Here is a 19,184-nt window from a genome sequence, read left to right as displayed (position 1 = left end):
TTACAGATGTCAAAGCTTTATTCCCTTTCGTCAGTCATAGTCAATTCGTTCATTGTCTCGCGTCTCCAACATCCTATCATTTAGTTAGATCCGTGAAACGTCTTAGAAAGCAGTCTTGGCGACCTGAGAAAGAAATAAGAAAACTATGTAAACCCATGGGTTGATGCAGATGACATGGTCTCATTAAAATCATAAAAAACAACTGTCTGAGAATGTGTTATTTTAATGTTTTAAAATATATTTTAACATGAAGCAGGTTCTTAATGCACAGTTCCCCCAGATGTCCTATCCGCCATAGATCCAGCTGGAGCTATCTCCCTATCATTGTACTTTTGGCAGGTACACTTGCCGACCCCCTAGCCAACTCAGTTCGAATCCTTTGATCAAGATATGCTAAAAAGACATATGTCACGGGAATTAATTTCTTCCAGTTGTGAGTCTAGCTGACAGTTTACATGAGTACACAGTGACATTTAGAAAGTGATCGAATGTAATATATTATGTATTTAGGATTACACTATCTTAGTAAAATACAAATTCTTGGGTTGAGTCCAATCCGTATTCGAACCCTCATCCTCACCCTCAGGCACCAAGTCGCAGTCTCCAGTGGCATGGCACTCCGGCAAAGCATGGGTAGAGTCTTTGAGGCGGACGTAAAAGTGTCGTATGCAGTTTTGAGAACCCTTTGGGCTCAACCCTGTGCCTATGGACTTGCACTATAAATTGCTTATCTGGTATATAATAAATGTGTAAAAGATCCCTCTATTAGGCTAATATATGCGTGCTATTACACTTTTGCATAAGGCTAACAATATACCAGACCTGCTCAATGGTGAACAGCGGGAATTAGGTGATGCATAACAGGAAGAAACGCCTATTGCTTCTGGTCACTAAAAGGTAGGTTGCACATGTCTTGTTGTACAGGGGCATCTGATTTGTTTAAAGTGGTTTAAGATTTCGAGAAAAGGTACTAGCTTACTGGATCTTGGTGATCACTGTTGGTTGTATTGTATTGTTGTATTGTTGTACAGTGCTGGTTGTATTGACACATCTACTCACCTACCCGTGAAGATCCAAGTCGAACAGATCTTTAGCAGCCCATGCTTGCCACAAAAGGCGATCATGTTTGTGAGAGGCGACTAACGGGATCGGGTGGTCAGACTCGCTGACTTGGTTGACACTTGTCATCGGTTCCAGTTGCGCAGATCAATGCTCATGGTCATCACTGGATTGTCAGGTCAAGACTCGATTATTTACAGATCACCTCCATATAGCTGAAATACTGCTGAGTGAGGCTTAAAACTGGTACGGAAGTAGCGCCTCACGAGAGTTACAGACGAGTTACAGCCTCTACTGACTGGGTTCCATAGTGTAATCTGTTAACGCATGAATTCAACCAGTGTTGTTTGGATACAGTTTCAGTTTCAGAGTTTCTGCTGGGAGCAGTGTCAGTTACCACGAATTCTGTGAGAGGATGACTAACCAAAAAGCATATTAAAGTGGAATCTGGGACACAAATGCGTCTAATTCTGTCCTTGTAACAGTACGACAGGGGCAGTGTTGGTGACAGTGTGTGGCATGTGTGCGTGCTTGCGTATTGCTCTCACCTTTCCACAGTAGTATGGAGGATCGAAGACAGAGAGGTCCCTGATGCCGGGTAAAATTTCGTTTACGCACTCGACGCTCAAAAAGCTGTCTGCAAAAATCATACATTTCATATAAGGAATGTTCTATCATATCTAAATTATCCCGTGAACACTATCCCAGGTACATTATGAACCTTTACATGCACATAAACGCAAGTACAATCTGACCCTTTAAATTTACATAACGCAAGTGCAATCTGGCCCTTTAAATGCACACTAGCGCAATTACGATCTGGCCCTTTAAATGCACATAAACGCAAGCACAATCTGACCCTTTAAATGCACATAAACCCAAGTACAATCTGACCCTTTAAATGCACAATAACGCAAGTACAATCTGACCCTTTAAATATATATAAACACAAGTACAATCTGACCCTTTAAATGCACAATAACGCAAGTACAACCCCGGCGCAATCAGAAAGTTGTGATTCACACTTACTTCCGGGACGCTCGATTAAAGTTGTAGTGGTGATAGGCACGCAATTCCGGTCGCTGACATAGGTTAGGATATTCTTAAACTCGTCCGTCGTATCATTGAATTGGTATGGTATAGCAGAGATACCGCCCTTGCCATAGCCGATGGTGACCGGATTCAATTCCACAGCGCCACCTGCAGTGAAAATAACTAATAAAAAAACATGTAGTGGTCTTCCCTTGGCGACCTTGAGAAATAATATGAAAAGGATCCTAACTCTGGGAGGATTTGACAAATCTTGACTGCCTGAGTTTAGAAACTAAGAACTGTTCTGGACACCTTTTGGAGATCATATATTTATAATTTAGACACACAAGAACTGATAACTGTTTCTATACGTTAGTCGTCAATTCTGGTAGGAATAAGTGAGTGAAGTTATATGATGTTTTTGCAATGTTTCAGCAGTATCTCGACAATGGACACCTGGTTATATGGGCTTACATTTGGGTTCAGTGAGCATGGTTTCATGACATGGCAATATTCCAACAATTCTGCAATCCTGTTGGTGTATGGTTTGTGTATGTCTTTAGGACGTCCGTGAGTATAGCTTTACGTCGTTTTGTTTCAAAAATATCAGCAACATCACGACTGGGGGCACCAAAATGGGTTTCACACATTGTATCCATGTGGGGAATCGAACCCGACTCTTCGGCGTGACGCATTCAGCCATGGAGCTACCCTACCAGGCCTCAAGGAACCTCTACGTGTCAGGATGGGGGCCACCTGTCTGTAGTTGGTCTCAGTGACGACGTTGTTTGTCAGTTACCCTACTCCTACGTTGAACATCATACCAATTCGGTTCGACTTTAATGTTTTGATATTGTAATATTGGTGAGTCCGCCGTAAACCTAAACTCACTCACTACAAAGTTAAAACAGAATAGTTGTTGAAAGTTCTCACTCGGAATGCAGTTGAAAGGGAATCTCCCCGTCACAGAGAATGACTGACAAGTTTGCTTCTCAGTGTTGATGCGGTAGCCAGTCCCCTGGAATGAATGAATGAATGAATGAATGAACCGACCAAATAACCAACCAATCAAACAGGTAAGTCCTACAAACGTCCAACGAACAAGACACACCAATCTATCGTACAGTACTGATGCTCTAACCAATCCCTTTCAGAACCAACCAGCCAACCAACACTCATTAAGTGCTTTGAAATCTATTGCCTCACCTTGCCGTAGTCCCAGATTTCCTTGTACGTGCCGAGGAAAGTATCTGTGTAGTTGCTGTTGATGACGTACCTTTGGTTGATGGCGTCATAGGAATAGGATTCCAGGTACTGAATACAGAAGAGGTAGGATTAGACTTGATTAGATTAGCAATTAAAAGTTCTTTGGTGGTCAGGGCTTACTCAGATATATTGCAACGTCTTAGTCCCTTTTCGTCTGGTCAGGTCCCATGAAGTAGAACGGGAGAAGACGGGCGGGATTACCTTCAGGATCTGGTGATCTTGAACAAATACCAGTGCATGTTTTATAGGCACAGGGCTGATACGAAAAGTTGATGTGGTAAAGAAATTAAATAAGTCTAAACTGATATTTGACATTTCATGACATAATGTATTTAGTGTCGCCACAGTTGATCACAATTAGCCTTTAACCCATATTGCATACAAAAACAATGTTGACTATTTGGATTAGAGAATGCAGCACCCCATATACCTCTCAATGAGCCTGACTCACTGGTCAGTGCTACACTAATCTTGATCGACTGTCGTTATAATGATATGTAGTTGAGTGGAGAGGATTGGTGAAACATATTCCCAATGCAAAAAATTAAAGTCGATTAGTTACATTCAGATTTTTCAATCTCGTAGCGATGTATAATTACAGTTCCTAAAACTGTTGGAAGCGCACGTACAATCCCAACAAGCTCGCAAGATCGTCAGTAATAATCAGTTGGGCCCAGAGAGCTGTGATGTAAAAAACGCATGTGCGTGTATTTAAATCTCTCACGGTTAATCGCATGATTCTTATCAAAAACTTCACAAGAGACAATTCTGTTAGTTACGTCCTCAGTACTTTCAATATGACGATATATATTTTTCATGATTTTTTTAGACAATAACATAATGCCATAAACGATTTAAGTAGTCGGGATTGGTTTATTATTATTATTATATTTTTTTATATTTTTTATCAAACCACCGCAACCATTCTGATTGGTTTGTTGTATTTTCGCACATGTCAACTATCAAGTGAGGGACGAGTATTCCTCTATAGTTTACGGAAATTGGCGAGTGGTGACGAATGAGACACAAATAGCGAGTGAATGTTGTAGACAAGTAGCCACACACTGAGCAGAGAATGTACAAAAGTGAATTTTCTCAATACCGATGTCATATATGATAAATAAATTATCATTTGATTGTGATCAGAAAATTACAAGTTATAGAAATGATTAAATTCTTTAAACCTATTTGTCTTTCAACTACTTCAACTAGAAGAGTCCACTTTTAGATCATAGGGATGACACTACTTTTTTTCTTTATCAACAGTCAATAGACCATCAAATGTTTTAAAACATTTGAATATTGCAACTTATTACTCGCCCGTTGAAGATACTGCAGTGTAATATTTTCACTTCAGCATTACACTAGTGTAATACCGCTTGACGTCAAAATGGTTCAAAGTTGTGACGTCACAATGCTAATGTTGATGTCGCGATTTTACTAGACCTTGCTTGACTTGAAAGCTGAGTGTCCTCACACTGCAGGCAATTTCGCCGCAGTTCCTGTCAATTTATGTTGGCGAGTAATAAACAGAATACTAAACTCTCTTCCGTGAAATACCATTTTCATTAAATTCCTTAAAGATTTGGTATGAAACTCGCTTTCACTCATTTGATACCAAATCATTAACTCGTTTAATAAAAATGGTATTCCACGGAAGGTCGTTTAGTATCCTCTATTTATGGCGGCGTGTGTAAATAATCCAGTCTGTAGTCATTATCAATGATTCACGCCATGTCGTACTGCGTGCACGACCGTTCTGTCAAAGCGTATCTTACAGACTGAAGCTCCTGAAAATCAGCTTCAGCTCATGGCAGGGATTCAAGGTGGAGAAGTAAACATATAAAGCCTTACACATGGGTTGAAGCACGTCTTAGAAGTGAACAACTTGGGTACCATCTTTGAGCAACTGTCAGTTGTGGAGGCACCGTATTTGCTTCTGAACAACGAAATCATTTGAATTTGAATTATGAATTTATCGAGCTGCAAGATTTAACAAAACTTGATGTTTGCTTATGTCGCATGGAGTGTACTCGTATTGCACGTGATGCACGTGCATATCTGCATCACGTGCATATCTCAAAATCAATTTATGATGCACCCTAAGATTACAATTAATCTGGGAGAAAACAAATCTATGATATGAATATGAATGGCTGTATGCGGATAACGAGTCATAGTTGTTGCGATACGTTATCCATGTGCATCCGTTGCATATAGCATCCTGTTGGGATCAGTGACTGCTCCACGTTACTCTGTACTTACTCGTGTCCCACACAAGATTAAAAAGAGATGATGAATGTACTACAATGTTAAGGTTCCGAAATGTTTTGCCTTAGGAAACACTGTGCATTACTGTGCATTTTGTTTTCATATACAAACAAGGGGAGATAACTGTTGACTCTCATCGCACATTACATCATTCGTCACCACTCGCCCCTTTCCGTAATCTCGGTTGGTCCCGGAGTAACACGAGTTGGTCACGAATGGCACCATATACCAAGCCACAAGAAGACCATCAGTGTATGTGATGATCTTAATACCCTGGGTACCCTTGGTATAGCTCTTCGTACAAAGTGACATTTATGTTGCTGAATATTACAACTATTGTCTTTGCTGCTACAATCACTGCTCTTGTATCATTATATTACGTTTGAATCTGCATCTCCATGTTGCAAAGTCTGAGTGAGTGAGTTTAGTTTTACGCCGCTTTTAGCAATATTCCAGCAATATCACGGCGGGGGACACCAGAAAATGGACTTCACACATTGTACCCATGTGGGGAATCGAACCCGGGTCTGCAGCGTGACGAGCGAACGCTTTAACCACTAGGCTAACTGTGTGAAATATTTGCAATTTGATTAAGCATTAAAACGTCCACCATAGTATCTATAATGTACCCACGAGACTTTGGTATTTTATCTCTTTGTTTCATTTTAAACAATATAATTAAAATTTTATATATGTTTATACACCTCCAGTGACGTCACTCTATTGTTCTCGCGGGGCAATGTTTCTTGTCATATCCCGATGCATGTCGATGACGGAGCATGATTTTAATATCGTCCCTCTGTCACCCAGAACTTTGAATTATAGCTTCTTTGGAAGTTTTGATATAACTTTGTCTTTCCATCTCTGAATATGATCGTAAAATATTGACAGTTTCCAACATGAACAGTGCTGACACCCGGTTTCGAATCCACACTCTTCCGCTTACTGACTTGGCTGTTTCATCCACTAGACTACGAAAGAACGCTGTTGAAGAACGAGATTGTTTCTCGGTATGAACTGTGTGTTCCTCGCAAGACGGGTAGTGGCGCACGTGCAGGGCACGGGTAGCACTTGTATTGCACGTGCAAGGCGTCAGCTGCCAGTCTCATCCCAGTTGATTTTCATCAGTGAGTACCAAATGTTGAAATTATATCTGAAGTATATCTTCGTTTGGTTTATAGGTCGTATAAAGCATGACCCGTGGGGTTTACGAAAAAGTAAGGATGTTTTCCCTCGAGAAAGCCCTGGGGCCTACGTCCCTAGGGAAAACATCCTTACATTTTCGTAATGCCCATGGGTCATGCTTTATCCCATACATAAACGATAAGGGCGTCTGTATTTAATTCTGTCTTTCTCATAGCCTCACTTTTTCAAGATTGGGCGGGCCCAAATAAATAAAAAATGGCAAAAGAATAAAATAACTATTCAAATATGAATGTATACTCACCAACTGCATTGGGAATCACGGCAAAGTCAAGGTTTGCCCCTAAATTCCCTTTCAGTATGTTCACTGGAAGGGACCATTGTTGCAGAGAGTGTGGAGTCTTTGTGATTTTGCGACAGAAACTTCATGATTCCTGACAGAGTCTTTGTGATTTGTCAGAGAGTGAGTGAGTTTAGTTTTACGCCGCACTCGGCAATATTTCAGTTATATGCCGGCGGTCTGTAAATACTCGTGTCCAGACCAGACAATCCAGTGATCAACTGCATGAGCATCGATCTGTGCAACTGGGAACCGATGACATGTGCCAAACAAGTCATCAAGCCTGACCACCCGATCCCGTTAGTCGCCTCTTTCGACAAGCAAAGTCGCCTTTTATGGCAAGCATGGGTTGCTGAAGGCCTGTTCTACCCCGGGACCTTTACAAGTCATCAGAGAGTCTTTGCGATGATATGTGTTATGAGATAAAATGTTAATTATAGTTTTAGCTTTTGGTATTAAAGGCAATAAGTTTCCTAATCCTAATCCTAAGCGTCTTGTAACGTTATAATCTACTTAAGTAAATATAGCGTAGCATAGATATCATTTTATCATAAATTGCAATGAAAGTCCTTTTGATGATAAATATGGGTAAAATATCAAGAGTAAGAGCCCTCGAAAAACAAAATGTTCATAACGAATTATGCCATAAAACTCGATAGTACAAAGTCCCATTCACAATGTTTAGTGTGTACAAATTGATTATTTTCGGTAAAACAACAATTTAGCAAATGTTCATGAGTTTGTGATCTACACATTGTTGTAGATAATTGATGACTGTCTGTCAATCATAAATAGACTTCAAAATATAAATTATTGCCTCATGTAACACAATATGTGAATAAACACCACTGAATTGAGGAACAGATAGTAGTGATACGTCCCTGTTCATGTGGCGATTCATGGCTATTTAATCCCAAAGTGGATTCATTGCACTGATTTGTATTGAACGATATATTTCCAGAATACTGAAGTAAATCTAAGCATGGAGAAAAAAAAAACTATGCCAAAAAGGAAGATATGGCAAGTCCGCTTTAAGCTTCATGGTCGAATTTAAAGCATGGGACAAATATTACCACATTAGTCTTGATCACTTATGTTCTAGTCACACATAGTCCTGACATGGACCAGCTTAGAGAAGAAATATGAAAATTTTATATTGAGTTAAATCACTTCTAGTTACAGCTCCAGACATTCAGATGGTCTTTAGACACCACAGATACGTTAACAGAAACGTCCAATTCCGGTTCAAGAACAAAATTTTAGAAATTGTGTCACTTTTTCAAGTTTTGTGATTGAGTTATCTGTGACCAAGAAAGAATTTTCGTTTATATAAATTTCATAACCACAAATTTTATACTATTCTATAGAGGTATTCAGTGTTGTAGACATGTGTCTTCTTAACGCTGATTAAACAGTGCATGTTTCTTTATAGTGAGTGATAAAGCCAATCAGAATGGTGACTTTGAATAATACAATAATTCATTTAATATGTATTTTACCAAATATATCAATTCATTTTAAAAGAAATACGAAAATCTGAACAATTTATGACTTTATATGACTATCAATGGTTCTCAGAGTTATTGAAGAAACATAGCATTGAGGTAAATGTGGAATTAATATTTATTAATCTTTTTACAATGTTTTTCTTGTTCTCAAGGGTACATCATTAAACATAACTTTACATTTTTTAGAAGTTCGAAATTACACAAATACACATTTTGACATCGCAATAACGTACCGATTATAGAGTCAAAGTCAAGTCAAAGTCAAAAGATGTTTATTGTATGAAAGGCCTCCGGCACTATTGCAGGAACACACACACACACACACACACACACACACACACACACACACACACACACACACACACACACACACACACACACACACACACACACACACACACACACACACACACACACACACACACACGAGGATATATACAATTCGCTTTATGAGATGATCTCATTTTGCTAATGCATGCTTTATATACAAAGACAAGTGAACAAGAACATATTCGTTATTACTTTGTAACAAAGATATATAAGCATATTTGCTGCTTTGCAAGAAAGTGGCCCGGTATGAATTTGTCTTAATTCATGATAACAAGGACATATTAACGTAAAATGGATTTCATTTTCTAACCCCATGTTACATAAGGGACAGTATCGACTTTCTTTCTCGACGGAGGTTTTTCTACCCTCATTAATCATTAGAGATAATAAACCTAAACGGTATTTTACGAACACAGTTCGTAAACTATACGTTGTAATTATTGATAAATATTTTTTCTGGTTGGAGAAACGTTTTGAACATCCTGTAATATTCATATCGAGAACTTGAATCTAAGGTGGATTTCCATTCTTGATTACACATATCTATTGATCTAACGCGAAATTCATTTATGAACCCATTCATATCGCCAACTGTCTGGCACAACCATATGAAACCGAAACCGTGAGAAAATAATAAATTTTTGATATCAGTTACCCAAGTATGTTTTCCCACACTATCCATATTTAAGAGCATGTAATAAGCTAATTTAGGCAGACGTTGTTCGTGCATATTTAGAATCTTAAACCAGTATTTTAAACATCTTATTTGTGAATTAATATATAAAGGAAATCTACCACATTCACCATATACCGTGCAATTGGGTTTCTTTAGGCTTACATTGAGGTACTTTTTACAGGCTAAAAGATGACCTCTCTCAATACAATCGAACTGCTGAAAACCCCATATTTCAGAACCATATAACAGAATGGGTTGAATCTGAGTATTAAATATCTTAAAATACACATTGGGTGACATGGTCCCAACTTGATGTAAAACCGATAAAACGTGTATTAAAGCTTTTTTCCACGTAAAGCTAAGTTCTGAGTGCATTTAAACAAACTCATTCTATTTGAAACCAAAACTCCTAGCTAAGTATACTGATCGGATATATCAATCATTTCACCATCATAAAACAATCGTTTGTTTGTGGCTACAGGACCGCCCCTTCTAAATATTACAATTTCTGTTTTGCTTAAATTAACTGTTAACTTCCATTCTTTGGTATAGCTTTCTAAGATTTTAAATTGAGTTTGTAAACCGACTACAGTATCCGAAACTAAAATAACGTCGTCAGCAGAAAGGAGCAGGAGTACTTCTACAAGATCTGGGTACATTTTGATTCCATGTTTTCCACCTAAATTGATATCATGATATAATTCACTAATGAAAAAGGAAAAAAGAAGTGGACTTAAACAACAACCTTGTCTTAAACCAAGTGGACAATCGAAAAAATCCGTAACCCCGTCTTTACAACGTACACATGAACGAATGTTTGAATACATTGATTTCAGAATACTTACAATTTTCCCTTGTAAACCTGTTTTACGTAGACACTGCCATAATCTAGAACGATTTACTGAATCGAACGCTTTTTTTTAAATCTACAAATGCTATGTACAACTGCTATGCCTTCTTTCTGATAATGCTTTTTGGAGCAGTGCATACAAGGTAAAAATGTGATCCGTAGTGGAATATCCCTTTCTATATCCTGCCTGTGATTCAGGAATATTTTCCCGCATATTCGCCCAGTATAACAGCCTGTTGTTCAATATCAAAGTAAACACTTTCCCCAAGATACTCATTAATGATATACCCCGATAATTATCTGGATTGTTTCTGTTCCCCTTTTTATGAAGTGGAATTATTATAGAGCTTGACCAAATGCGGGGAAACATTTTCAAACAGTTTATTGAAGCATTTCGCAAGGAACGGCACAATTTCAAATTTAGAACATTTTATCATTTCTATTATGATATCATCGGGTCCTGCAGCTTTCCCATTTTTAAGATGATTGGTCGCTTCTAATATTTCCTCTTCAGCAATAGGACTGTCTAATATAAGTTGGTCTTCTTCTGTATAACAATCATTTTTGGATTCTGCAGTATTAATTACCTCGTCGAATGTTGAGTCAAATATCTCTCCGCTTGAATATACATTTTTGAAATGGTTTAACCACTGAGTTTTAGTTATGTTGTTTCTCGACATATTTCTATTTTGTAAATGACGGATATTTTTCCAAAAAGCAGATGGGCTACTTACTGATTTTTCTAACCTTTCTTGTATGCGCATTCTCATAGTAGATGTATATTTTAGGTAGCAAGTTTTATATTTATTTCTATGTTCACATTATTTCCTTCTATCATGATTGCTTCGAGTCACTCTGAATCTACGAAGATGTTTACGAGCGTTGCGTCGCGCATTTCTACAATCTGCGTTTAGCATGTTTGTTCGGTGTTTGCGTTTGACATCACTAAGCATACAATTAGATGAATTTGATAAAAGTTCTACAAAGTCACTTATGGCCGCATTTACATCTGAATCAATTTTTTTGAAGGAAAGTTTCTCCAAACGAAGTTAGGTTTTCTTTTACGTTTGATAGGAAAGTGCCTACAAAATTTACATTCCAGACCAGTCGTTTAGTATGTATGGGCCCGTTATCATCGTTTATACTATGATTAATGCCTGGGAACTTACAAGTTAATTCAAGAGGTAATAAGTGGTCAGACTCGTGGCGATCCCCAATATTTAACAAGCCTATATACTGGAAGAAATCAGACGAGCATATAAAATAATCATTGACACTAGCACTTTGATTTGCACAATATGTATATTCCCCTTGTAAATCTCCATATACTCTCCCAATAGAGATAAACATCTGAAATGTGTAACATATTTCTAAAAGTTTCTGGCCAAATTTGTTTATAGTTGAATCGTGAGATATCCGATTATCAACATCAACATCTTCATGGCATTGAAAGTATCTATGAAATGTATCATCATCTGTGGATGTTGACGGGTTGTTAGAATTACCAGTTCGGGCATTTAGATCACCACATAAAACCAAATGTGCGTCACTAAGTTCCGGTTGCTTATCTAATAAAAATTCCTCCAGTTTATTTAAACTACAGTTTGTTTCAACATGATTATAATGCAGAGAGCCTTCAGGTGGTATGTATGTGCATATCAAATTAACATGTTTATCAATCTCAAATAGAGTTTTGGACATATATATAAATATAAAATTGTCGACATCAGTAGTTATCAACTTACAGAACTTGCTAATAGACTGATGTATACACACGCACACACCTCCCGAAAGCCTGTCATAGTCAGACAGTTTTACTGCTGAGCTGGAGAAAACTGTGTAATTTCCTAGCCAATTAGAATCAACAAATGTTTCAAGAAAGCAAATTATTTTAATTCTTCTAATATAATCTATAAAGTCATCATCTCCTGATTTGTTTCGAAGTCCATTTATGTTCCAGCACAGAAATGATTGAGTTCCATTGCACAAGCCGTGTTCAGTGGGCGTAATACCGGTGACATTGCCAGGGCCTCGACCCGAATCCTATGCCAGGCTTGATTTCAACCTCGCTTGCCCTTTCCTCTCTTGGGTACGAACTCCAGAAACTCGTTGGTTGGTAGGCGCTGTTACTCTACTGTTTGAACGAGGTACAGTTACCAGCTGGCCATCCTTGAAGTAGTCAAACAAATTTGTCCCTTTCAAAGCCTGAAGTTGCTGACGTTGGCTGACGTGACGTTAGGTCACTAGAGATACCAAGACCCGCTGCTTTGAAAGCTGGTCTCGCTTTCAGGGAGCGCACTTTATCGTCAGACATGTGCAACTTTACGATGATTGGTCGAGGTCTGGTAGCATTAACCCGCTTAACGCCAAGCCTAAGTGCGAGGATAACATCAGACGTCCCCACGTTTTGAAAGTAGCGTGCTCGTTAAGAGTGGACAACGCTGTCTGCTTGCATGCCATAGACTTCTCTTCGCCGTTAGCCTCGGGGATACCATATCTTGTAATATTGTCACGCCTGCTGTAAGATTCCAAGCGGTCTAGTTCGGAATCTACCTTGGACATGTTTTCGATCACAGAATGGACTTTCTTCGCAAGGGCATCGATGTCGTCGTTCACAATATCATGATTTTGTTTGATTACATCTATGTCTCCACGAATATCAGTTATAGAGTGTTCCAGGTGTTCACACTTTGAACTAATATCACTGATTTCTTTCCGAAGAGAGGAGATTTGTGAACTTAGGTCATTTTGGGCGGTAGCTAATTCTGCTAATCCCGGGGTTGTCTCGACATCATTCGAACATAACAAGCGCTGAATGATGACTCGCACGGGAAGCGTGTCATCCCCAAGCAGACACAGAGCTCGTGCATGGGCATCACGTGTGGCGTGGTATATAGAGAGAACTAGGTCACAGTTAGTGACGTCACACGTAACACAATGAAATGTTGTTTCTCTCGGCACAAAACGGTCAATTGAGTCTATTCTCATTGTTGTATTGGTGATATAGATCTCCATTTTGTGTCTTGACATTGGAGGCTATCATTTTTAATTGCAGTGAACTTTTCCACATTGATAATTTCTCTCACAACAAACATGAACTTTTGAAGTTTTGGAGTGTGTTGCTTAATCCCACATTAATAGTTGTATCTTTGGCAGTTAAGATAATGTGGTTTAGTAATCTATCTGTGCATAATGTTCCTAACCAAAATAGATATTTTTCTTATTTCCGTCTCCTCAATGTAGTTATTCATCCAAACTTCAAGTTCATTCCATATTTTTTGTGTTTCTCTCCATTCCCAATAAACATGACAAATATCTTCATTCAGCTCATTACAAACACAGCAAACAGAATTGTCAGGAAGTTTCATATTAAATTATTCATTTTTAGTGTAGACAATACCATGTAAAAACTTGCATTGGAAATAAAGTTATTTGATTTCTTTCAAACCATTTCTATAAGTCGTAAAAATCCGATTCCAATCAAAAGTGAAAAAGATTCTTGCCATTTAAGGCACATATTAGGTAAATAATCTTATAAAGTTAAATATGTATGTCTACAGCACATTTGTTGTACCGTACCCTCACCTTGCAGAGTCTATAATCACAAAGTCTCCACTCTCACTTTAACCAAGTTCCCCTACAGTGAACATACACGATAGTTGAAAGCTGACCGCCATATTTGTGTGAAAATAGCGAACTCCTAATATTGACGGATTGTAATTATTTGTGGATGCCAATCCTAAATCGTGACAGAGGGTAAAGATGCCAGAGCTGCTACCATTTAATTACCTCTGAAAATTCGTTTTCTTTTTTCAATAAAATTTAATGCATTTGAAACTCAACTTTTATTTTTTTCTTGAGGTGAAAAGTCTTTTCTTCGATGTGCGGTGTACATTTGAGAATGGTCAGCACAAAGTTTAGAAATTAAATATATTTTTTATATGTGTGGGCGGGACACGAGAAACACAAAATCAAATACGGACTCCCTAATATTTGACTCTGGTTTTTCGAATATCCAAGGCAGCAAGTCTGACCGCCTGATCCCGTTTCACGACTAGCATAGGATGCTGGAGACCAGTTCTATCCCGCACCTTCACGGGTCTACATTTAAATAAACGACCATACTTCGACGGACGTTCTTCAGCTTGCTTCTCCTGGCAATCTTCTCATAGATATCTAGGTGTGGATGTAAACTGTGTAAAAGTACTTACGCGATTTATCCCCGAGGCATCGAAAGTGGAAATGGCCTTAAAGCCTTCCCACTGCTGAGGAGCGCAGCAGATGGAAGCAAGAGCAACCGTCGCCAGATTGGCGAGTAGAATTGCCTGCAGCATCATGTTGAGGGGTCGTCAACCTTTGCGCACGTCTAGGTTTCTGTCGTGGGCAGGGTGAACACGGACTGTCCTTTATATACACTATCCGGCATCCGTTAAGATCACATGGCCCTTGAATGTCCTTGAAAGTGTTGTAATTCATCTCCACTTAGGGTAATGACATTCGTGTGAATTAATGGGCTCTGTTATAGAAAGAAATGCATGAATATAACATTAATGCACTCTTGTAATAACTGACGTGCACAAGAATAATTGGAAACTCTGAAAATGCTTCTAATTTATGGTTGGAGAATTAAATGTCAGTTACATGTTTGGAAAGGAATATGGAACTATGTTTATGGTAAGTGTCAGAGTCACAAAAAAATTCACAAGCACATTAACTAAATCCTATCCCACGCATAGATTTCCATAAGTTTTAGAGTTAACCTGGAGCAGTACTGCAGTAAATATTTTACGAAATTTTGGATTGTTTATCCAAGTTCTGGCTGCTACACCCGATCAGTCTAACGCCTGAGGTTGCAATAATGAATAACGGAAAGAGATATTTTCCTCATGAACGCAGCTGAATTTGACACTAAAACAAGTAACGACAATTCTATTAGATATTACCCTTTTTCCTAAAATTGAATTAAACATCCTTCTTCACAATCATTACCGATATTGAATCGAACAGGGTTTTCCGTTTGACAAACCAGTGATTAAATCCTGCGTCTAACGAATCGACAATGCTCCTAAAGTTGAATATCTCAATCTCAATAAAAAGGATTATCTACACGAAGAGGGATTTTTTTTCAAAATCAAAGCACAACGCCTCATTGTCATGGAATAATAGTTTTTTGGACTTGAAACAAAAGTTCGTCAAACACTCTGTTACCAGAATAATTGAAATAAGTTAATAATTTAAAGTTAATCATTTATTCACAAGAAAATACACCAAAAGAAGGAGTGCATGTTTATTAGGGAAAATACAATAAAAATTAACCTGAATGAACAGACGAACGATGAACAGGTTCGAAACTTAAACGATCACATATTTCAGGGGAACATTGCCAGTGAAATGTGGACTGGAATATGATGACATTGTTGCGGTACCGAATGTTTGAATAACTGCAATATTGTCGGTCCTGATACGTTCGCTGAAGTTTTTAAATTCATTTGGGTAGATAGTGGGAGATTTTGACAAAGTTTTTGATGTTGCAAATACAAAGGGTGAATTACCGACATCAGTGAGGCTGGGTCTCACTGCCTGCATTCCGTTATATTGCTGGAATATTAACCGTAGTCGCTCGCTCGCAGCATGCCTAATGGTGGCAAAGCAAAACATTAATTGTGAAACAGATGTCCTAGCTCTCTCCATCGTCGCTCTGTAGAATCGCATCACTGGCAATATTTTTAAGAATCAAACCAGTCTCCGATTTAATGATAGTCGAAGACCAAAATTCCTTTCTTCCTTCCCTCTTTTATTCATTCAAACCAAAATTCATTTGTTCCTTCATTCGCTCCAAATTGTATTTCTGGGTAACTGTCCGAGAGGCAAGATGCACTTCGGTCAGTGCTGTGAAGATTTTGTAATCCAAGTGCCTGATATTTTCATTCTAAATATTATTGTGTATTCATACCCGACATTTTGTTCTATTTTGATGGTGTTATTTTGTCTGAACAATTTACGACCCGCAACCTTCAGCAACCAATGTTTGCCATAAAAGGCGACTATGCTTGTCGTAAGAGGCGACTAACGGGATCGGGTGGTCAGGCTTGCTGACTTGGTTGACACATGTCATCGGTTCCCCATTGCGCAGATCGATGCTGATGTTGTTGATCACTGGATTGTCTGGTTCAGACTCGATTATTTACAGACCGCCGTCATACAACTGGAATATTGCTGAGTGCGGCGTAAAACTAAACTCACTCACTCACTCACTCACTCTGAACAACTTACTCAAAGCTTTCAAGACCCTTTAAACAGAGAATGCGTGCATTGGTTTCAGTGGATATTTTTTACTTACGCTCGCAACACACGTGTAAATACACAACTGTTCAGAGACAGGGAAAAGCTTTGATTGTTGCCACCGCTGATTTAGTCTCTGTGGCAACGTAGATGTATCGCCCAGTCTTCATGACAACGGCCATTCTACTTGGCAACGCAGGGGTATATCGGCCTGTCTGCATGACAACGTAGATGTATCGGCCAATCCTCATGGTAACGGCCAGACTAAATGGCAACGTAGGTGTATCAGCCAGACTAAATGGCAACGTAGGTGTATCAGCCAGACTAAATGGCAACGTAGGTGTATCAGCCAGACTAAATTGCAACGTAGGTGTATCAGCCAGACTAAATGGCAACGTAGGTGTATCAGCCAGACTAAATGGCAACGTAGGTGTATCAGCCAGACTAAATGGCAACGTAGGTGTATCAGCCAGACTAAATGGCAATGTAGGTGTATCAGCCAGACGAAATGGCAACGTAGGTGTATCAGCCAGACTAAATGGTAACGTAGGTGTATCAGTCAGACTAAATGGCAATGTAGGTATATCAGCCAGACGAAATGGCAACGTAGGTGTATCAGCCAGACTAAATGGTAACGTAGGTGTATCAGTCAGACTAAATGGCAATGTAGGTATATCAGCCAGACTACGTATGGCCACATAGGTGTATCGGCCAGTTTACATGGCGACGTAGGTGTATCAGTCAGACTAAACGGCAACGTAGGACTACGTATGGCCACATAGGTGTATCGGCCAGTTTACATGGCAACGTAGGAGTATCGGCATGTGTGCATGATATCGTTGGTGTATCGACCAGTCCACATGGCAACGCAGGTGTATCGGCCAGTCTACATTGCAACGCAGGTGTATCGGGCAGTCTACATGGCAACGTAGGTGTATCGGTCAGTCAGTGTATCAAAGAATTATTCCCTATGTAATTTATTATATGTCTAAACATAATGAACAGCTTTAGAAACGCATCACCCTATAAAATAATTTACTAATAGATTTGAATGTAGAAACGGCGAAAAGATTGCAAAATAGATGAGGCCAAATAGTGTCGACATGACACGGGTTTCATCATTAAGTTGCTAATATGAACATTTTTATCAGGTTATCTTGATGTAAAAGTGTGTTTATCTTAACAAGTCGAAAAGTGATAGATTTTCAAAATGAAACCATGAAAAAAACCTTGCCGAATTACCAGTGACTGTTGAGATTAACTGGCCCCAACGGGAATTTAATTGCCACGGGTCCTCGGATCAGTCGCTATTTCGAACAGTGGTCCAGACCAGACACTACCATTCGGGGAAGAAGGGATATCAAACGTATTCTCTTCACCGACCACTCCGGCTTTCATGCGAACTAAAGGATTAATGCAGCAACATGGAGAACGTAACGTCGATTGGTGTTGGATTGGTTAAAGTGTTTGATTTGGGAAGGGATTGGTTGTCATGGCAGGACACATCTACTCCTCCGTCGTTCCCTACATCTACACATCATGGCGGCAGTTCAACGTTTTTGCAACAAGATTATGCACGACACCGCACTCTCAGACAGCATGAACGTTCTCCAGCTGACCATTCCTGTCTTGACTATGAAGATGATGGCCAATCTTACACAGACTGCGGAAATTTTGAGATGCTCGATGGGAGACAAAATTCAAAATTAAAATGTTTGGAATGTGTTATTTTTGTGTTTATTGCATGGATTCGTGGCAATCAAGAAGTCATTACTAGATAGTAATTATACTTATGGACTAAGACGTTTTAATAACAAATGTCTATATTGAAACACACACACACACACACACACACACACACACACACACACACACTTTCAGTAGAAAACTGTAGAATTATGGGATAACTGAATTGTTTCTCAAATGTGCATGAAATATATGTGTATTTGTAATTTTAGTTCACAAATTAGTTTCAAAAGCGGCTTAAAAACATATTCACAGTCACAAGACATTTAAAGGGTGCAATACGATTCGCAATTTTACGGTCATAAATACTTAATCGTTAAGATGTGATTATAAATTTAATGAAAATTTCGCACCTTTAAGGAAGACAAATATGTTAGGGACGTAAATGTTCTGGATTCTTTCAGATAAATTCAATCACGAGCTGGAATGCGCTTGTATTGCTAACGAAAATAACCCTGTGAAAAATATTGTTAATGCAAACAGGTGTTCCAAATTGTTTGTGTTCGATCATGAGAAAGCATGTTCCACTGGTTGGTCGTTTGGTCACTGCGACCAATCATCGATTATTTCATTTAATCGGAGCACCACAATATTCAAGCTGTTGAAGGGATCCGCCATGTTTGCCCATACAGTCAAGAACATTTATCTGATAAATAATTAATGATAAAAATGTGAATTAGA

General features: G+C 38.8%; 1 protein-coding gene across 1 annotated transcript; it reads right to left on the bottom strand.

The window, feature by feature from the left end:
* On the bottom strand, nucleotides 1-14,878 carry LOC137268122 (ependymin-related protein 1-like). Its single transcript, XM_067802647.1, has 6 exons — nucleotides 14,687-14,878; nucleotides 3,298-3,405; nucleotides 3,025-3,109; nucleotides 2,089-2,259; nucleotides 1,608-1,696; nucleotides 1-123 (listed from the first exon to the last, which is right to left on the bottom strand). The coding sequence occupies exons 1-6, from the start codon at nucleotides 14,810-14,812 to the stop codon at nucleotides 103-105; spliced, it is 600 nt and encodes a 199-aa protein (XP_067658748.1). The 5' UTR covers nucleotides 14,813-14,878; the 3' UTR covers nucleotides 1-102.
* Nucleotides 14,879-19,184: the final 4,306 nt, after the last annotated feature.

This window comes from Haliotis asinina, chromosome 16 (assembly GCF_037392515.1).
Source record: "Haliotis asinina isolate JCU_RB_2024 chromosome 16, JCU_Hal_asi_v2, whole genome shotgun sequence".
Classification (NCBI taxonomy): domain Eukaryota; kingdom Metazoa; phylum Mollusca; class Gastropoda; order Lepetellida; family Haliotidae; genus Haliotis; species Haliotis asinina.
This window is presented reverse-complemented; position numbering and strand designations above follow the sequence as displayed.